Source organism: Schistocerca nitens, chromosome 4, assembly GCF_023898315.1.
Source record: "Schistocerca nitens isolate TAMUIC-IGC-003100 chromosome 4, iqSchNite1.1, whole genome shotgun sequence".
Classification (NCBI taxonomy): Eukaryota; Metazoa; Arthropoda; class Insecta; order Orthoptera; family Acrididae; genus Schistocerca; species Schistocerca nitens.
Window position 1 is genome coordinate 579,114,100 of NC_064617.1, and position 19,791 is coordinate 579,133,890.

The window sequence follows — 19,791 nt, forward strand, 5'->3', positions numbered from 1 at the left end:
ATGTGTCAATAAAGTTTCCCCTTCCTGGGACAATGAATTCACGGTGTTCTTATTTCAATTTCCAGGAGTGTATAAATGACCATTAAAATATAGTTGAATCCTTTATTCACACGTGAATTTTCCCTCATGTCGAAAGATCCACTTGCTACAGGTCATCCAAACCTTTAATTGAAACCTATCTTCGAGGGTATGTTTGGCGTGCTGGTGTGCAGTTCTCTAACTACAGTCTCCATACTTATCCGATAATGCCTCTCTCCCTCTCTCTCTCTAAGCTCGGAAATTACTGAAACAACTTCATTCGAATGAGCTGTATTACCAGCGGCAGCTGATGACATGAGCGGTCGTAGCCGGTATATTAGCTCATTCGGGTCGTCGTAATATACACTCCTGGAAATTGAAATAAGAACACCGTGAATTCATTGTCCCAGGAAGGGGAAACTTTATTGACACATTCCTGGGGCCAGATACATCACATGATCACACTGACAGAACCACAGGCACATAGACACAGGCAACAGAGCATGCACAATGTCGGCACTAGTACAGTGTATATCCACCTTTCGCAGCAATGCAGGCTGCTATTCTCCCATGGAGACGATCGTAGAGATGTTGGATGTAGTCCTGTGGATCGGCTTGCCATGCCATTTCCACCTGGCGCCTCAGTTGGACCAGCGTTCGTGCTGGACGTGCAGACCGCGTGAGACGACGCTTCATCCAGTCCCAAACATGCTCAATGGGGGACAGATCCGGAGATCTTGCTGGCCAGGGTAGTTGACTTACACCTTCTAGAGCACGTTGGGTGGCACGGGATACATGCGGACGTGCATTGTCCTGTTGGAACAGCAAGTTCCCTTGCCGGTCTAGGAATGGTAGAACGATGGGTTCGATGACGGTTTGGATGTACCGTGCACTATTCAGTGTCCCCTCGACGATCACCAGTGGTGTACGGCCAGTGTAGGAGATCGCTCCCCACACCATGATGCCGGGTGTTGGCCCTGTGCGCCTCGGTCGTATGCAGTCCTGATTGTGGCGCTCACCTGCACGGCGCCAAACACGCATACGACCATCATTGGCACCAAGGCAGAAGCGACTCTCATCGCTGAAGACGACACGTCTCCATTCGTCCCTCCATTCACGCCTGTCGCTACACCACTGGAGGCGGGCTGCACGATGTTGGGGCGTGAGCGGAAGACGGCCTAACGGTGTGCGGGACCGTAGCCCAGCTTCATGGAGACGGTTGCGAATGGTCCTCGCCGATACCCCAGGAGCAACAGTGTCCCTAATTTGCTGGGAAGTGGCGGTGCGGTCCCCTACGGCACTGCGTAGGATCCTACGGTCTTGGCGTGCATCCGTGCGTCGCTGCGGTCCGGTCCCAGGTCGACGGGCACGTGCACCTTCCGCCGACCACTGGCGACAACATCGATGTACTGTGGAGACCTCACACCCCACGTGTTGAGCAATTCGGTGGTACGTCCACCCGGCCTCCCGCATGCCCACTATACGCCCTCACTCAAAGTCCGTCAACTGCACATACGGTTCACGTCCACGCTGTCGCGGCATGCTACCAGTGTTAAAGACTGCGATGGAGCTCCGTATGCCACGGCAAACTGGCTGACACTGACGGTGGCGGTGCACAAATGCTGCGCAGCTAGCGCCATTCGACGGCCAACACCGCGGTTCCTGGTGTGTCCGCTGTGCCGTGCGTGTGATCATTGCTTGTACAGCCCTCTCGCAGTGTCCGGAGCAAGTATGGTGGGTCTGACACACCGGTGTCAATGTGTTCTTTTTTCCATTTCCAGGAGTGTATATATACTCGTGTACTGCGAGAATCGATTGCTCACTCTTTTATGCTGAATGTCAATGCCATCAGCGTTGCTATTTTTTTCACCATCCAAAATAGGTCTTATAATGGATTTGTATTTCACATTGCTTAGAGTTTTTGCATTCTTATGCAGATCAGTTAATAGCAATATTTCCAAATCTTTAGGCGAATAATTTACAGTTTTTGTGGGTTCAATAGACCGGATGTTCTTTGAAATTGTTTCTCGCCGATCTGTAGTGTTTCTTCATTTGAAGTTATAGGCTGTGTGCCCAACATGTATGGTTTCTCCCCACTAACACCGAATGTTTTGTCTATCCCAGCGCCGCTGTGACTGTTGATGAAATCGGCAATAGCGTCATCGTCGTTGTTGCGGAATTTCGTTGATAATGCATCGAAAAATACAGTAACTGGTTTGTAGGTTTCTCGCTGTGTCTGCTCCCGCTTCAAATGCCCTAAATTGAGCAACTGTAACTTCTCGCGAACGGCCTTCCGTGGCTCGATGACTTCGTGCTTAGTCGACATCTCTGACACCGTGCAGCATGCGGTTTTATATATCCGCTCTTATTCTTCTTATGCTGCTCCTCCTCCTCGGTAACAGCTGTTTTCCCTTCAGTTATGTTACCTGCTTTCTTTTCAACTGCGTTAACCCGTTCGTACAATGTCCCGTTCTCAATGACAGATGTTCCCTCTTCATTTAAGCTATTTTCTTTCTTCTCGATTGCATTAAACCGATCATTCAGTGCATTGTTCAGTCTCAGAAGGGTTCGAAAAAACGTCTCTAGTTCCTTGCGTACACTTCCAACTTTCTATTCTAGAGATTGAATTTTAGCGTCCACGTATAAGGGGGAAAAAAATCAAATGCGTGTGAAATATTATGGGATTTAACTGCTAAGGTCATCAGTCCCTAAGCTTACACACTACTTAACCTAAATTATCCTAAGGACAAACACACACACACACACACACACACACACACACACACACACACACACACACACACACACACACACATGCCCGAGGGAGGACTCGAACCTCCGCCGGGACCAGCCGCACAGTCCATGATCGGCTAATCCCGCGCGGCACACGTACAAGTGAATGTTTTGTCTATGTACACTCATCCTATCAAACTGAGCTCCCGGCATATGTGGAATTTATCCATGGTGATGCATATACTGATGTACTCATCTATGTCTCTCCTGGAAGTTCCGTCTGTACGCGCCATCATTCATTTTTCTTGTTTTATCAATAACTATAAACCCATACTGTGACTAACTCCAACAATCTGCACATATCTTTACAAAATCATTGAACGACATGTCGGTTCCTACATGAGCCTGCTAAATGTGTTTTAAATTCAGCTTGTCCTGTTTGAATGCTATAATTAGGTTTGAATTATCCCTCGCTAGCTGTTTTGGGATTCTGGAATATGTCTGACTCAGATAAAATACATCAGCCATATGGCGACCGAAACAGAAATATCGCCTAATTTGATCTTTGTTTTGCGCAGCAACACCGTCAAATATGAACACTGTGTTTGACTTTAGTTTTTCCGGTGGAGGGATATCGTTGCCCTCGCTAAATGTGAATGTCACACCGTCTACACCCTGCAGAATCTCCTGTAATAGTTGATATTTGGGCTGAAACAGTGTTTACACATACATGCTCAAAGTGGACTCCATTCGGATGTTTTAGCAGCGACATGAGTACATTTGTCTTGCCGCAGTTGGATGGACCTACAATTATTCCACGTATGTTGTCCGTGAGGAGTGCGTCATTATTCTTCTTCTTCTTCTTCTTCTTCTTCTTCTTCTTCCGGTCTTCTTGTGCACCGTCACAGCTCCAGTAGCTTACAACAAAGTCTTGATGCTTCACCCACCCTGCCATCATACCTACTACGTCAGGTGGCTTGCAGTGGGTTTTTATAGAAAAAATGTACACTGTGCCCCTTCCATGATACCGACCAGTTTAGGTACTGGCGTGCAATGGGATTTTACGGAGAATTTAGTTAAACGAAATAATTTTCTGGTGTTGCATACTTCCAGTGAAAATACTAGGGCAGTAGCTTTAGTACACTGCTGGCCACCGTAAATGCAACACCAAGAAAGACAAGAGGTAGCACAACAAAATTTATTTTGTAGATAACATGTTGACCAAGTATCAAATGATTACGTTTACAGACGTCTGTGACATGTGGTTCCTGCCAGAATCAGTGGCCAGAGTAGCCGCCATTGTTGGAGATCACCGCTGCCACACGTCTCGGCATTGAGTCAAAGAGACGTTGGATGTGTTCCTGGGGTACAGCAGCCCAAGCAGCTTCCACACGTTGCCAAAGATCGTCTGGTGTGGCAGCTGGGGATGTAATCTGGGTCACTCGTTGAGCAACCATGGACCACATGTTTTCTATCGGCGAAAGATCCGGAGAACGAGCCGGCCTGGGAAGCAATTCAATCTGGTTATTGACGAAGAACCTTTGGACAATGCGTGCCACGTGTTGTCGCGCATTATCCTGTTGAAATATGGCTGTGGCCGAGCCCTGAATGTAAGGAAGGACAACTGGCTCTAGCACCTCGGATATGTAGCGTCGGCTATTTAAAGTACCGGCAATGCGTACTAGAGGCGTGCGAGAGTAATATCCAATACCGCCCCATACCATAATACCCGGTTCAAGACCAGTGTGGCGGTGCATAATTCAGCTGTCCAGCATCCTCTCTCCACGGTGTCTCCACACTTGAATCCGACCATCGTGGTGCTGCAGACAGAAGCGTGCCTCGTTAGTAAAGACAACGTCATTCCATTCTGCCGTCCACATCCGTCTGTCATCACACCATTGGCGACGGAGACGTCTGTGGTTCTGCGTCAGTGGTAGACGAAGCAATGGACGTCTTGCGGACAGACCACTCTGCTGTAAACGGCGTCGAATGGTACGCGCAGACACTGGATGATGCGTTACAGACGCAATGTGCTGTGCTATGGTTCGGGATGTCACTGAGCGATCCGTCACTGCCATGCGCACAATTTGCCTATCAGCACGTGCAGTGGTGCACCGAGGTGAATGCGATCGACCACGTCGGTCCGTCGTACTCTCCTGCATCCAACGGTCACATATCCGCATTACAGTTGTTTGGTTTCGTCCAACACGACTATCGATTTCTCTGTATGATAATCCACAATCTCGGTAAGCCTCTATCCTTCCTCTGTCGAACTCGGATACTTGATCAAAAGATGTTCGCTGTTGTCTACGAGGCAGAACTGATCATCTTGTGAAACAACCACAAGGTAAACACACGTGCCGAACGTACACTCGTCGAAATCGCCAAGCCTTAAAAGGCGCTATGAGGTGGCGCCACAGGCGCGCGTGATGTGCGTCTGCGCTGAAATTCTAATCAGTTGCATATCTCATCGCTGCAAACTCATGGTGTAAATTTCACTTGATTCGGATGCTTCCTTCAGGGTGTTGCATTTACGGAGGCCAGCAGTGTACTTGCAATATAATAAGAGGTAAGAAATAAGAAACACATAGATGGTTATATACTTTTTTAATTCAGTAGTCATACACAGGATGCACTACATCAACTGGATCTTTATCTTAACGCCAGAACGGAACATAGAAAATAGAGCATTCTTGTAAGCACAGAATTCACCATGTATTTCTCTCAAACTTATTGGCAGTACATTAGTTTTCGCTGGCACCATACTGACCCACTGTTCGAAGTCGTCTACATGCACACTGTTCATACTCGGATACTCTGCAATGTCTCTATACACAGCTTTAACACAAGGCAGCTATATGTTCAGTCTTTCCAACACAATGGATAGTACCATCTGTAGATCAAAAAAGTTTTAAACGGTGGAGTGCTGTAGATAAATGGATGTGTTACCTGATTTCACACGGAGTGCAGAGTCATTGGACACTGTTGTAATGGGTAGAGTTGGAGCAGCACAGTAAATGTGATTAACTGATCAATTTAATTTACATATCAATTTGATATCAAAATTGTGCTCGTAGCCCCACTACCCTACCACTGACGTAGAGGAGAAGGTCCAAATATAAGCAGTGGTCTAAATATGGGCGAAGAGGCCAGGGGGCACACAAAGTGCTGCCACCTGTCCGTGGCACTTGTAAGTCGTCCTCGGACGACTGTAAACAATTGGTTGTGCGAACGCGTATTGTTTGAATGCAGTGTGATTTTGCGTGTGAAAATCTCAATTCTGTGAACTGCACTCCGACGAGAGATATGCATTCACCCATTTTCTTTAGAATTTTACTTAGGTCTGCCTACAATTCATTCGAAAAACTGTATCACTGATGTGTTAAAGAATCTGTTTCCCAGTTTTCATTGTTCTGTCTGTACCTCGTTTGTCAGGAACCACAATGTGGTCCATATATGGGCTACCACGAAGAATCTACTTATGGACTAGTCCATATTTGGACGAATTTATATTCTTATAATTTTAGTTGAAATCTGCTGAAGATTTGTTTTTCAGTATGACACGTAACAAGCCTTAATACCAAGCCAAGGGCAAAAGGAAGACGTGGGACCCTTTGAAGATGGCTGAAGCCGTCAGTGCTGTGAGGTTAAAGAAAATGGAAACTCTAAAAGGTGCAAAAGTATATGATGTACCTCGCTCTACCATGCAGACCTTAAGTAAGAAAACATATCTTACTCCAACTGCTGCTGTTAGTGCTAAGCTAGGTAGATCTTCTGGTTTTGGACAACGTCCGGAAGAAGAACTTTTTCCTTACTTTCTGTCTATGGAACAAAGGTTTCTTGGTTACACTTTATCCGATCTGAAACGAATAGGGTTTGTTTTAATAGAGAGAAATGACATTAACTCACTTTTCGCCACTAACTCAGCTCGTAGGAGTCAGGCATATCTTTTTCTGAATCGCCATTCATCTCGCCTATCTATTCGTTAACTGTGCGGCACTGCTTTGTCAAGCGCATTGGGTTGCAACAAAGAAAATGTTACAGCTTTTTACGAACAATTCGAATAGGCTTACAATAAACACCACTACCCACCGGATCGCATAGGTAACGTTTATAAGACAGGTTTGAGTACCGGCATTGTGCACAGTAAAATACCGCAAGTAATTGGCAGAAAGGGAAAGCGCCAAATTGCTGCCCTTGCTTCGAGGTTCGACATTAACATTCGTGGTTTGCATGAGTGCATCAGGACATTTTGATCCTCACTTTTTCTGGAACTAAAATTTTGGACCAATTGATGAAAGGTGTTCCTCCAGGAAGAATTGGCAGAGCCCATCCTTCTGGTTGTTTGTTTATGGGGTGGTTCGACCAATTCCTTAAAACTGTCAAGCCAGCTGAGGATTCACCAGTTCTTGTGTTATACAGACACTACACCCGTGCTTGCAACCCTGAAGTAATTCGTAAGGAACAGATGAACCACATTTTTTTGGCACCCCACTCAACACACAAGCTAAAGCCCCCAATAAAACTATCATGGGACCATTTAACGAAAACTAAATGGAACTAGGGGAGTTATATATCCTAGTGAAAGGGAGTAGATTGCCGTAAATTTCTAAACATGACGAGTGATGCAAAGACAGAGGTTCATTCCGCGGATCACAAATCTCTTGCAAGTACTCGACAACTTCAGGGTTAGGGACTTAAACATGCCTTAGGCGACAACATACTGCGCAAATATCAAAGTATTATGACATACTATTGGTATTCTTGTCAGAGTAAACTAAAATTTAAAAAACCTGCCGTTCGACGATAAGCTGCATTGACTTTGATGGAAATAACTGTCTGCCGTCAAGCCGCCGGAGAACGGCCGGGGGACAGATGTCTGTGATGCTAGTGCCACGAAGTTTAGATCAGATTCAGTTTTCGTTCCATAGACCCAGAAAGTGAGACCATTATCGTGGGTGTGGAACATTTCAGAAATACTTACTACCCTGATCATTTGCCAGGAGATAGTCGAAATAGGTTAATACAATGCAGTAAACTGGAACAGCTAATATTTACAGAATTAACACACTGTCAGAAAGAAACACTGTTATGCACTACTAATAAATTTATCATACACAAAATATTCAGCCATGTTTAAAATTTTGAACTACACAAAATACCTATCTTGACTGTTGTGACCAAATGTTGTCAAAACTGAATCCAACAGATATTTTTACTTAAGCTGGCTTAACATTCTCTGTTAAGATATTCATCTATGGAGTAGAAGGAGTTGCCTATCAAAAAGTTTTTCAAACTCTGTTTAAACCATGCTTTATCTGAAACCAAGTTCTTAATGGTTGCTGGCAAATAATAGAAAATGTGTGTTCCTGAATATTGGACCCTTTTTGGACCAAGGTAAGTGATTTTAGGTCTTTATGTAGATTGTTCTTATTCCTAGCATTGATACCATGTATTGAGCTATTGGTTGGAAATAGAGATGTATTACTTGCAACAAATTTCATTAAGGAATAAATATACTGAGAAGCAGTAGTTAGAATACAAAGTTCCTTGAGCAGGTTTCTACAAGATGTTCTTCAATTCCACCACAGATGATTCTTATCACACGCTTTTGCACCCTAAAACATTTTGCTCAGTTTGATGAGTTGCACCAGAATAGGGTCCTGTGTGACGTAATATAATGAAAGTAAGCAAAGTACAAAAGTTTTTTTTTATATTTATATCTCTTACTTCTGACATCATTCTCACGCCAAATACAGACTTGTTTAAGTTAGGCGCTTAAGCAGTGGTATGCCCTTCCAAACTGAATTTATTATTGAGCTGTAATCCCAGAAATTTAACACTGCCAAACGTCTTCGATCTGCACGTCTTCATATGTTATATTCATGGTGGAAGAGAATCTCTTACAGGTTCTGTACTGAAAATAGTGGGTCTTCTCAAAGTTTAATGACAGTGAATTAGCTTTAAACCAGTTAGTGTCAGTGAAAATTTGATTAGCAGCTACTTCTAAAATTGCAATTGACTTGCTACTTATTGCAATGTTTGTATCATCTGCAAACAAAACAAACTTAGCATCTGACAATGTAACAGATGAGAGTTCATTAATGTACACAAGAAAAAGCAATGGACCTAACATGGAACCTTGAGGAACACCACATGTAATTAATTCCGAGTCAGATTAGGACAGACTGCTTACTGCACAGGTATTTCATAGTGACACCCTTTGTTTCCTGTTAGATAAGATTCAAACCATTTCACAGCATTGATAGTGACACCATAATATTCTAATTTACTTAAGAGAATGCTGTGGTTCACACAGTCAAAGGCTTTTGACAGGTCACACAAAATGCCAGTAGTCTCTAATTTATTATATAACGACTTAAGTACATTCTCACTCTAAGTGTAAATAGCTTTCTTATATCAGAACCTTTAAGAAATCCACACTGTGACTTGAACAATATATTATTTGTAGTCAGATGCTTAAGGAGACACTTGAACACAACCTTTTCAAATATTTTTGAGAAAGCTGGCAAAAGGGAAACTGGTCGATAGTTTGATGATATCTCTTTATCCCCCTTCTTGTAAAGAGGCTTAACTTCAGTATATTTTAGCCGGTCTCGATATTTTCCACTGATAAGAGATTGATTAAACAAATAACTTAAGATTGAACTCAACTCGCATGAGAACTCTTTGATTAACTTCATTCATATGTTATCATGCCCACTGGAATACTTATATTTTAAGGATTTCATGATGGATGCTGCTTCTTTGGGAGACGTGTCATTTCCATTTTACTGAAGTTATTTTTAAAAACTTGACTCAGATACTCCATTGCACTGTTCACCAAACCTGAAATCACCAGGCTGTCAGTAACAGAAATGAAGTAGTTGTTTAAGAGGTTTGCAACACTTATTTTTAGAGCTATCTGTTCATCTTCCTTTTTGACCCCACCTGTCTCTGTCTTCGCAATATCCCATACAATTATTTTGTTACCTGATGTAATTATCTTTTTCTCATAATAAAGCTGCTTCGATTTCTGGATTACTTGTCTCAATATTCTGCAGTATTCTTAGTAATACATTACAATTCTAACATCAGAGGTGTTCCTAGATAGTCGATATAGTCTCCTTTTTGCCCTACATGATATATTTATTCCTTGTGTAATACACAGTTTATTTTTTGACTTCTGTGTGATTTGAGTTACCTTTAGGGGAAAACAATTTTCAAAAGTGGAGTCTACTTTATTAATGAATGCTTTGTATTTTCCATTTGAGTCAGACATTTTATAACATTTATCCAGTTCATGTCTTTGAGCAATTTCCTGAATTTCTCAATTTTTGACTTATTTATTACCCTCCTGTACTCAGATTTAATAGATTTTTATTTTGACGTGTTTCAAAATTTAACACAAGATGCTGCATGTCATTATCAGATAGCCGATTTACTATTGGTTTTGTGATATGACTTTTTTCCCTAGATCTGTCTACAAAGTATTATCAGTAGCAGTCACAGAATCCTAGTTGCAAAGTGCATAGTAGGAACTAAATTGAATGATATTGTTACTGACTGCAATAATTGTTCACTGACAGAGCTTTTCAATAAATCCACTATTTCCTTGTTTTTTGCTATGAGATGGGACAGCAGAGCTTCCAGATTTTTTATGAAGAGGTCAAAATTTCCTGAACGAGATATGTATATACCTACTATTATAAAGTACTTATTATGAAATACTGCTTCTGTTGCACAAGCTTCTAAGTGCTGCTCTGAACAAAATTTATTAAAATCAATATTCTTGAAATCAAAACGGGTTCTGACAAATAAGGTAACTCCTCCTTTCTCCATATTTTCTCTACAGAAATAAGAAGCTAACTTAAATACTGTAACATTTAACATATCTATACCAGTGCTCATATGACGTTCAGAGAGGCAGATTATATCAACTGGTTTGCTGAAATCCAATTCTTCAACGCAAATAAGCAACTCATTAAGCTTACCCCTTAGTCCTGGAATATTTGATGCAATAGTGATAACTGATTTTGTGCACTGGCTGAATTACAACTGGATGAACCTAATTTTCCTGCCAGTTTTTTAGGATCTCTAGTTTCAATCAGAGGCTGTTGGCATGAATTGTGTACAATAAAATTTGCTTTCTGGCTGCCTGTTTTATTAATATGAATATCATTTTCATCCTGCCTCTGAACATCTTTTGTACCTGCCCTCCCTAAAAAACTGCTGATCTGTCACTTGTAACCACTGGTACTTTACCACTTGTGATACCGCCCTCCCTTCAATTATTTGCTATTAGCCCATACGGTGTCACGCAAATACAAGGGGCCGTCAAAGGAAAACGAGACAGACGGAAAAAAGTAAGTAAAGTGTTTATTATGTAAAAAGTGATCCCCATAATTGTTAATACATTTAGCCTACTTTGATATTTGACTGTCAGTACCTTCATGGAAAAATGTTTGGCGTTGTTACGGAACCATGACTGTACTCTGGCAGTTCATAAAATATCGATCTCCCCAAGAAATATCGATACGTATCTGAGATTTTCTTAACCTATATATCTATATGTCGATATCAAAATGGCAATATCGAGTGCCGATATTTTTATTTTATATTATATTTTTTGCTATTTTCGGCAAATATTAAAAATTAATTTTACTTCCACTGCTTTTTGAGCTTTCGTCACGTCCAGTCTCTCTCTTTAACTGTGTGAAAGAAGTGTAAATGGCTCAAAAGAGGAAGTCCGATTATACTGGGAGGTAGTGGTGTTAATGAAATAACGGGATATCCGATGTGAAGAAATAGCTCACCAGATGCCTAAATAACAGTTTTTAACGCTACTAGAATCTATTTCTTCACATCGGCAGTCTTCAAAAACAGTTGCTGAAAGTGATGAACAAAAATCTGAATGACAAAAATTCGTCTTTGCCGCGGGTGGAGACCTGTGAGGGGAAATACTGACGTGATAGGCGCTACCAACAGAAACTGCAACGTTTAACTTCACCACGCAGTTTTTTTACATTAGCGTAAAAAAGGTTTATTCCAACAAGTAGCCATTGACAAATTAAGAAAATAAAGTATGACAAATTAACTGGAATGAAATATTGCATTACAATGCAAAAAGTACACAGTTGTTAACTAGCACAATAATCGCCCAAGTAAGTATTTTAATAGAAGCTTTTCATCTGCGCAGTGTCCCATTATTAACTTACAAATTTCAGATTAAGTGTTTTCTTTCAATTCATGCTCTACGGAAGATAGGCTGCTAGCTGCTTGATGTACAGAATGTCGAATAATAAATCAATACTTAAGTATACACATACAACTTCACGTCTACGTGATTACTCTGCTATTCACAATAAAGTGCTCGGCAGAGGGTTCAATGAACCACCTTCAAGCTGTCTCTCTACCTTTCCACTCTCGAATGGCGTGACGGAAAAACGAGCACTTAAATTTTTCTGTGTGAGCCCTGATTTCTCTTATTTTATCGTGATCATCATTTCTCCCTATGTAGGTGGGTGCCACCAGAATGTTTTCGCAATTGGAGGAGAAAACTGGTAATTGAGATTTCATGAGAAGATCCCGTCACAACAAAAAACGCCTTTGTTTTAATAATTGCCACTCTAATTCATGTATCATGTCTGTGGCACTATCTCCCCTACTTCGCAATAATACAAACCGAGCTGCCCTTCTTTGTACTTTTTCGATGTCATCCATCAGTCCCATCTGATGTGGATACCACACCGCACAGCAATACCCCAGAATAGGGCGGACAAGCGTGGCGTAGGCAGTATCTGTAGTAGACATGTTGCACCTTCTAAGTCTTCTGCCAATGAATCGCAGTCTTTGGTTGGCTCTCCCACAACATTATCTGTGTGATCGTTCCGATTTAGGATATTTGTAATTGTAATCCCTAAATATTTAGTTGAGTTTCAGCCTTCAGATTTGTGTGACTTATCGCGTAATCGAAATTTAGCGGATTTCTTATTCAGGGTCAATTGTCACTTTTCGCAAGATACAAATACCTTATCTAAATAATTTTGCAATTTGTTTTGGTCACCTGATGACTTTACAAGGCTGTAAATGACCGCATCATCTGCAAACAATTTAAGACCTCTCCTATGTCGTTAATATAGATCAGGAACAATAGTGGTCCTGCAACACTTCCTTGGGGAACGCCGATTATTATTTCTGTTTTACTCGATGACTTTCCATATATTAGTACGAACTGTGACCTTTCTGACAGGAAATCACGAATCCAGACGCACAACTGAGGCGATATTCCATAGGGACGCAGTTTGGTTAGAAGACCGTTGTGAGGAACGGTGTCGAATGCCTTCTGGAAATGTAAAAACATGGAATCAATTTGACATCCCCTGTCGATACAACTCTAAGACCGGCAGCGTCTTTACAATGTGCTTCCGATATTGTTATAGGTCGATACAGTGATATTTCTTCCGCCGATATATTGATACTTATTGTCGATATGTAGGGAGTCGTTATAAAATATCCTAAATAGTACCAGGGCTTGCACATTTTCGTCCAAAGCAAATCGGCGGCCACAAATCTGTTTCTCTAGAACTTCAAAAATATAGAAGTCACTCGGGGAGAGATCGGGACTATGTAGGATTTGTAAGGACTCCCAGCGAATCTTCTACAGCGTACTCGAAACAAACGTGGCAACATATGGGCGGGCATTTTGTTGGCAGGTTGTTTCGACTATACTGCAAAAGTTTCTCTCACACGTTCTCCATATAGTCCCCATCTCTCCCCATACGATTTCCATAGTTTTGGAGTCCTGAAGGAAGACGTTCGTGGTCGTCGATTTGGTTCTGACGAAGAGGTGCGCCCCTGGGTACAATATTGGTTCAAATTGCTCCAAGCACTACGGGACTTAACATCTGAGGTCATCAGTCCCCTAGAACTTAGAACTAGTTAAACCTAACTAACCTAAGGACATCACACACATCGACGCCCGAGGCAAGATTCGAACCTGCGACCGTAGCGGTCGCACGGTTCCGGACTGAAGCGTCTAGAACCGCTCGGCGGGACAATCATGGTTCAGTAGGAAACTGGTAACAGTTTTCCATGAAGTCTTGTCTCACAATGGAGTAAATGTATTACTAGTTGCGGCGATTACTTTTTAAATAATAAATAGCTGACTTTTTCCATCTCTTTTTCCTTTGCCTGTCCCTTATAACTTTATGAATTTCTGTATAGAACCCTGTGTCGAGATCACACTTCCACGCAGAACTAAGATTACAGTCACCGTCCTGGTTAACTTTACTGTTTCACGCACTGTCCATAAAATGGTTAGGTGCACGGTCTTCACTACAATCCTCCAACAATCATATTTCACTCTTTTACGAATTCGTAAACAATCCACGATGAGTGAAGTTCTATACAAGCGACTTCAGCTCATCTTTGATACAGGCTTCGATGAATGCTTAAGATCATACTGAATTCTCTCATTTACGTGCAGTTCTTTTTCATATTGTTCATGTCGTTCTCAGTCAAATATATATTTGTGTTGCAATCTGCAGGAGTGTTAGCGTGCAATGTAAGTCGACCAGCTAACTGAAAACATTGCTTTTATTCATTATAAGTGGTTTAGTATATAAAAAAATCAACGACGGAATGGTTTTCTTACATGTCTCCCACGTAGCCGAAGAGCAGTCCCATTACAGCAGCGACATATTGTGAATAAAACATTATGTCATTGACAATGTGCTTGTTATTGCACACCCAGTTCATCTGCGATGGCACAGTCATGGAGAACCACGTGTTGTCGTAGGCCCAACCGTGTTGGCAGTTTATTTCTGAAATGTTGGCAGCCTTGTACGTGTGGCTATCGTTGTACATCGTGCACTTGCTGAACGTACCCTGTTCCCTGCGTACAAAGAAAATATGTGATGGTTAGTGTACATATTCATATTACTATTTATGCAAATAAGTACATTCTTAAAATGGAGGTACAAACCGCTAACACAGCAAAAAGAAAGTACAGATTCTCAGTGTGATAAGTGACGATATATTTCAAATAACTAGAAGGTATATATTTCAGTACATTATTTTCCCGTATTTAATCTTGGATGATATATCTAATAAAGCGTACTAGCAGCATGAGGCAAACTTTTTATTTAAGAGATAATGACTGAAATTAGAAAGTAAGTCACTAAAAATCAGGAGAAAAAATATCTCCGAAAGAAAATAACCGGAGCCGACAAATAACTAGAGCCTCCAACATTTGTCGGTGGTGCAAAGAAATGGCTCTGAGCACTATGGGTCTTAATTTCTGAGGTCATCAGTCCCCTAGAACTTAGAACTACTTAAACCTAACTAACCTAAGGACATCACACACATCCATGCCCGAGGCAGGATTCGAACCTGCGACCGTAGCGGTCGCACGTTTCCAGACTGTAGGGCGTGGAACCGCTCGGCCACAGCGGCCGGCGAGATGGAATAGAAGTGACGAAAGTTTATAATTTCAGCGGTACGTTAGCACATCAGAAGTTATTGTTGTGGACTGGATAGTAAACACACCACATCTAGTATTATTTATTGTCTGTATTGGGGTAACTTTTTCGTTGCTTTTGAGTCGTTTTTGCTTTATTTTTCTTTATATTAATGTAATATTTGTATTACGGAAAACATTGCAGTGGAGTTCTACAAACATTCGTTCTAATACTAATACGACAGAGTACTGTACTGTCAAACTTACAGATAGTCGGAAGAAATAGTCCTTATTTTCGTCACTAATGTTGAGCAGTGACCATACGAGTAATATAAACTGTGAAACTTCAGGTCGACGACATGTCTGAAATATCCATACACGACGTTCAATACGTGCAATACCCACAGTTTTAGACATTCACATGAAAAAGTTATTTCTGAACATATATCATACACAGTTTACGTTCACAAATATTACAGTGCTTTCCTGCGAAACTATCAAAAATATTTGTTGCAGCCAATATCAGAAATATTGATGCTGCATCGGAGGGTGAAATTTTTATTGTGAAAGACTTACGAAAAAAAAGAACACTAGAGACGATGTAATTATATGTTAATATACAATCAACGTCTGCAGACAAGATCCAGCCCCTTCGTGACGAAGGAACTGCATGCGGAAGCTTAGGATAACTGAATAATGAGAACAGAATTAAGCTGGTAGGCAATATGCATGCTTATCTACTCTTATTACATTCATTTTTTGAGGTCACACCCTTTAACTTGCAACTGACGCAGAAATCTCTTTTTATGATTTAAGCGTGGTTTTGAATTAGTAACTAGCATGAATAGCGGACATGATTTATTTTTATTTTCGAAGTTAGATAATATGAAATTCCAGTTCGTGAAGCATTCTGGAAAACATCTGCACACCCTTGTTTCGGGCAGACATACAACTTTCTTTTTCCTTTTCTTTTGCTGTAATCAGCACATAAGGCGTCTACTAGATGCTGAAGTAGTTTTTGTAGCGAATGCCGAGGAGGCCCTGCCTGTAGCTATCGAGCGCGCAGGATGCAGCTGTCTCAATGTTGTGGCTACCATCGGCACCAATGATGCCTGTCATTTGGGTTCTGAGGCCATCCTTTGTTCGTCCAGGTGATCGGTGGAAGTGGTGAAGACTCTTGACCTTACTGCAGGGCGCATACAGAGCCCACGATATGCTCTATCGTTCCCCGAGTTGATCGAGAGATCCAGGTCCTTCAGTTTGGAGCCAAATTGAGGGTCTCCATAAGGCTCCGTTGATTCCGTGACTGTCTTGGCTGCAGGTTTCTGGTCCTGTGTTATGGGGTGGAGAATTTTAGGACACCTGGTGATTAGTCAGCGGTTCAATACAGAAAGGAAGAAGCTACTCTGGAAGTGGAGTACTTGTGGAGTACATTTGGGGCTCTCTACGCTAAGCGGTAGTTTTAGGTCCTCTCATGAAAGCTCCGCAATCATTATGCAGAGCGAGAAATCAGACCTAGTACAAAGTAAAGAACCTTCGAATGCCAAATTTTAACAGTAAACTGTCGAAGTATTCGCAACAAAGTTCCCGAATTTACCACCCTCCAGGAAATTTGTCGCGTCCAAATTGTTCTCTGAGCCAAGAGCTGGTTGAAACCTGAAATAGCAAGCTCCTAAATATTTAGTGTGGTGGCGAATATATATCGAAAAGGCAGATGGACGCTCTAGGACGGGATTGTTCATTGCAGTCAGCAAAAATACTGTGTCTATCGACGTCGAACCTGAGTCTAACTGTGGAGTAAGTGGACACGAAAAACAGGCCTAGATTAACTCAATTATCGGGTTTTTTACAGGCCTCCCTATTCCCATGTGAAAGTTTTAGAAACATTCAAGGAAACTCTAGGCTCAGTAGAGTGGAAATATCCAGATCAACCAGAAAATTTTGACCTAACGAGGATATAATGGGACGTCTATGGGGGTCATTGCACGTGGTATGGGCAGAATCTTGTGAAATAATTTTTGAACATGCTTTACGAAAACTGTCTCGAGCTGTTAGTTCGACAATTCACATTCAATAGAAATATTTTATACCGTGTAGCTGCAAACCGATCTCACCTTATCGATATTGTCAACATAGAGACAGATTTGACTTGAGGAGATGTAGCAACGATAGTCACTACAGTAAAAAAAAAGATTAGGAGAGTATTTTTGCTAGAACGAGAAAATAAGTAGTTTTTAGCATTTCATTTAGATAATGACTGACATCATTTAGTTCCAATATGAAGGACGTAGAAGTATGTTTAAACGGATTGTAATTCGCGTTGTGGACAAGTATGAGCCGTGTAAGTGGATTAAGGATAGAAAAGATCCTATATGATTTAGCAACAGAATTCGGAAAATACTGAGGAAGTAGAGACTATTGGCACTCTCAGTTCAAGAAAGAATGCGCAAATGACGACAGGCAAAAGTCTTTAGAAATTTTGCGTCTGTAAGAAGATAGATAAGATAGATGCGTGAAGTGTTCAACATCCATAGTCGTATCTTAGAAAAAGATGTTACGAGTACCCAAGAAAATTCTGGTCCTACGTAGAATCACTGAGCGGTCGAAGGCTACTGTCTAGTCACTCTTTGACCAGTCTGTTGTGGCAATAGAAGGAAGCAAAGGGAAGGCTTAAGTTTTAAGATTCACGTTTAATAAATCATTCATGCAAGAGGGTCGCACTCACATACAATTGTCTGACCGACTCCCGAATGGAAGTCATAGTAATAGGCATCCCTGGCGTTGAGAAGCAAATGAAAGATCTGAAAACAATTAAGTCACCGAGTTCGGATGGAGCCCCAATTCGTTTTAGCAAAGAGTACTCTCGCCCAGCGCAAAGTCCCAAGCAAATGGGAAAAAGCGTAAGTGACTTCTGTATATCAGCAGCGTAAAGAACAGATCCGCAAAATTACGGACCAGTACTCTTAAGATGGGACTGCTGCAGAAGTCTAAGATTTTCTCAGTTACAAAATAATAAATTTTCTTTAGGCGGAAAAGCTTGTATCCACAAATCACCATGGATTCAGAAAGCACCGCGCCTGTGGAACTCAGCTTGTCCTTTTCTCACACGATATCCTCTGACCATGGATGACGGGCAACAGGCAGAGTCCACTTTCCTCGATTTCACGAAAGCGATTGGTTCGGTGTCCCACAGCAGACTTAGCGAAGATCCGAGCAGTATACAGAATAGAGATATATGAATGACTAAGACTTCTTGAGTAGTAGAACCTAGTATGCTGTCATCGGCGGAGAATGTTAATCAGAGACAAGGGTATCGTCAAGAGTGGACCTGGGAAGTGTGGTAGCACCGCTCTTACTCTCTAGATACATAAACGATCTGACAGACAGCGTGCGAAGCAATGTATCTGTGTTTGCCAAAGACACTGTGGTAAACGGTAATCTGTCGTCGTTGAGTGGCCGTAAGAAAATACGTTCTTCTGTTTGATGTGATGAATAACAGCTTGCTCTAACTGTAGAAAAAATGTAAATTGACCCAGTGAGTAGGAGAAACAGTCCCGTAGTGTTCGAGAAAAGCATTGTATATGCGGCCTGACAGTCCTATCAATTAAATATCTAGGTGTAACGTTGCAAAGCGATATAAAATGTAGCAAGCTCACAAGGGCGGTATTGGGGAGGGATAACCGCCGACTTTCGGTTTGTTGGAAGAATGCTAGAGAAGTGTAGCTCACGTACAGAAAATAAGTGCGAGCCATTCTTGATTGCTGCTCGAATGTTTGGAATTCCCACCTGTGAGTTAACGAGCATTGCGCTCTCATTTAAGAATATGACTGAAAGAGTCAGCCTTCAGGAATTGTGAAACGGACCCTGTCGTCCAGAACCGGTTGCCACGAAGGGCGCGGGTTCACCACGAGATTGGAAAACTCACAGGCGTCTATTGAAGCCTAAGCGCTGTAGTGTGCGAGTGAGACAGACGAGACGTAGCAGTGTTAAATATGGCGGACCTAAGATCGGCCATAAAGGGAAACATTTATAAAACTATTTAATTCTGTAATAATTCAGGGAATTAAGCCACAGTAATTTTAATTTACCATCCTTCATAGATTTTCATGGGGGTCCCAATGAAACTTTAATATTGATCATATCTATAATAGTTTATTATTTACTGTTAAAGTGAAATTAACAAGTTTTGTAACAAAGACCTGAATGCTAATGCCTGAACGCTTTGGTCGATCTTAACGATCGATACTTCACATAGAAGAGCATCATTAAAATGACAAACGTTGTAAATATCAACTCTGTAACTTTATTTGTTTAAAAGATATAGTAAATTTAAATTATATGTATTTACATTTAAGCATCAGATCATCATTTCCTCCACGCAAAACACATTCAACGATGACAGCATGACACCTTATTGGATCATTAGGTAATAGAATGTTTGTTGTAAAGGCTGGTGCACAATACTTACTTTTGTACTTTATTTATTTATCAGAAAGCACATTGGTGCAAGGCTACTGGCCGTGGCTTTCAAAGCTAAGAAGGAAATTGTATCGGTTTTATGTAAAAAAAAAAAAAAAAAA

The 19,791-nt window shown here is 41.5% G+C and overlaps 1 protein-coding gene across 1 annotated transcript in view; it reads right to left on the reverse strand.

Annotated features, from left to right (window-relative positions):
• LOC126252451 (solute carrier family 22 member 7-like) overlaps positions 1–14,619 on the reverse strand; it is a 105,863-nt gene extending 91,244 nt beyond the window's left edge. The window contains exon 1 of the mRNA XM_049953345.1: positions 14,408–14,619. Within this exon, the coding sequence (XP_049809302.1) occupies positions 14,408–14,619 (212 nt within the window). The remainder of the gene's footprint in view (positions 1–14,407) is intronic.
• Between the last annotated feature and the right edge of the window lie 5,172 nt (positions 14,620–19,791).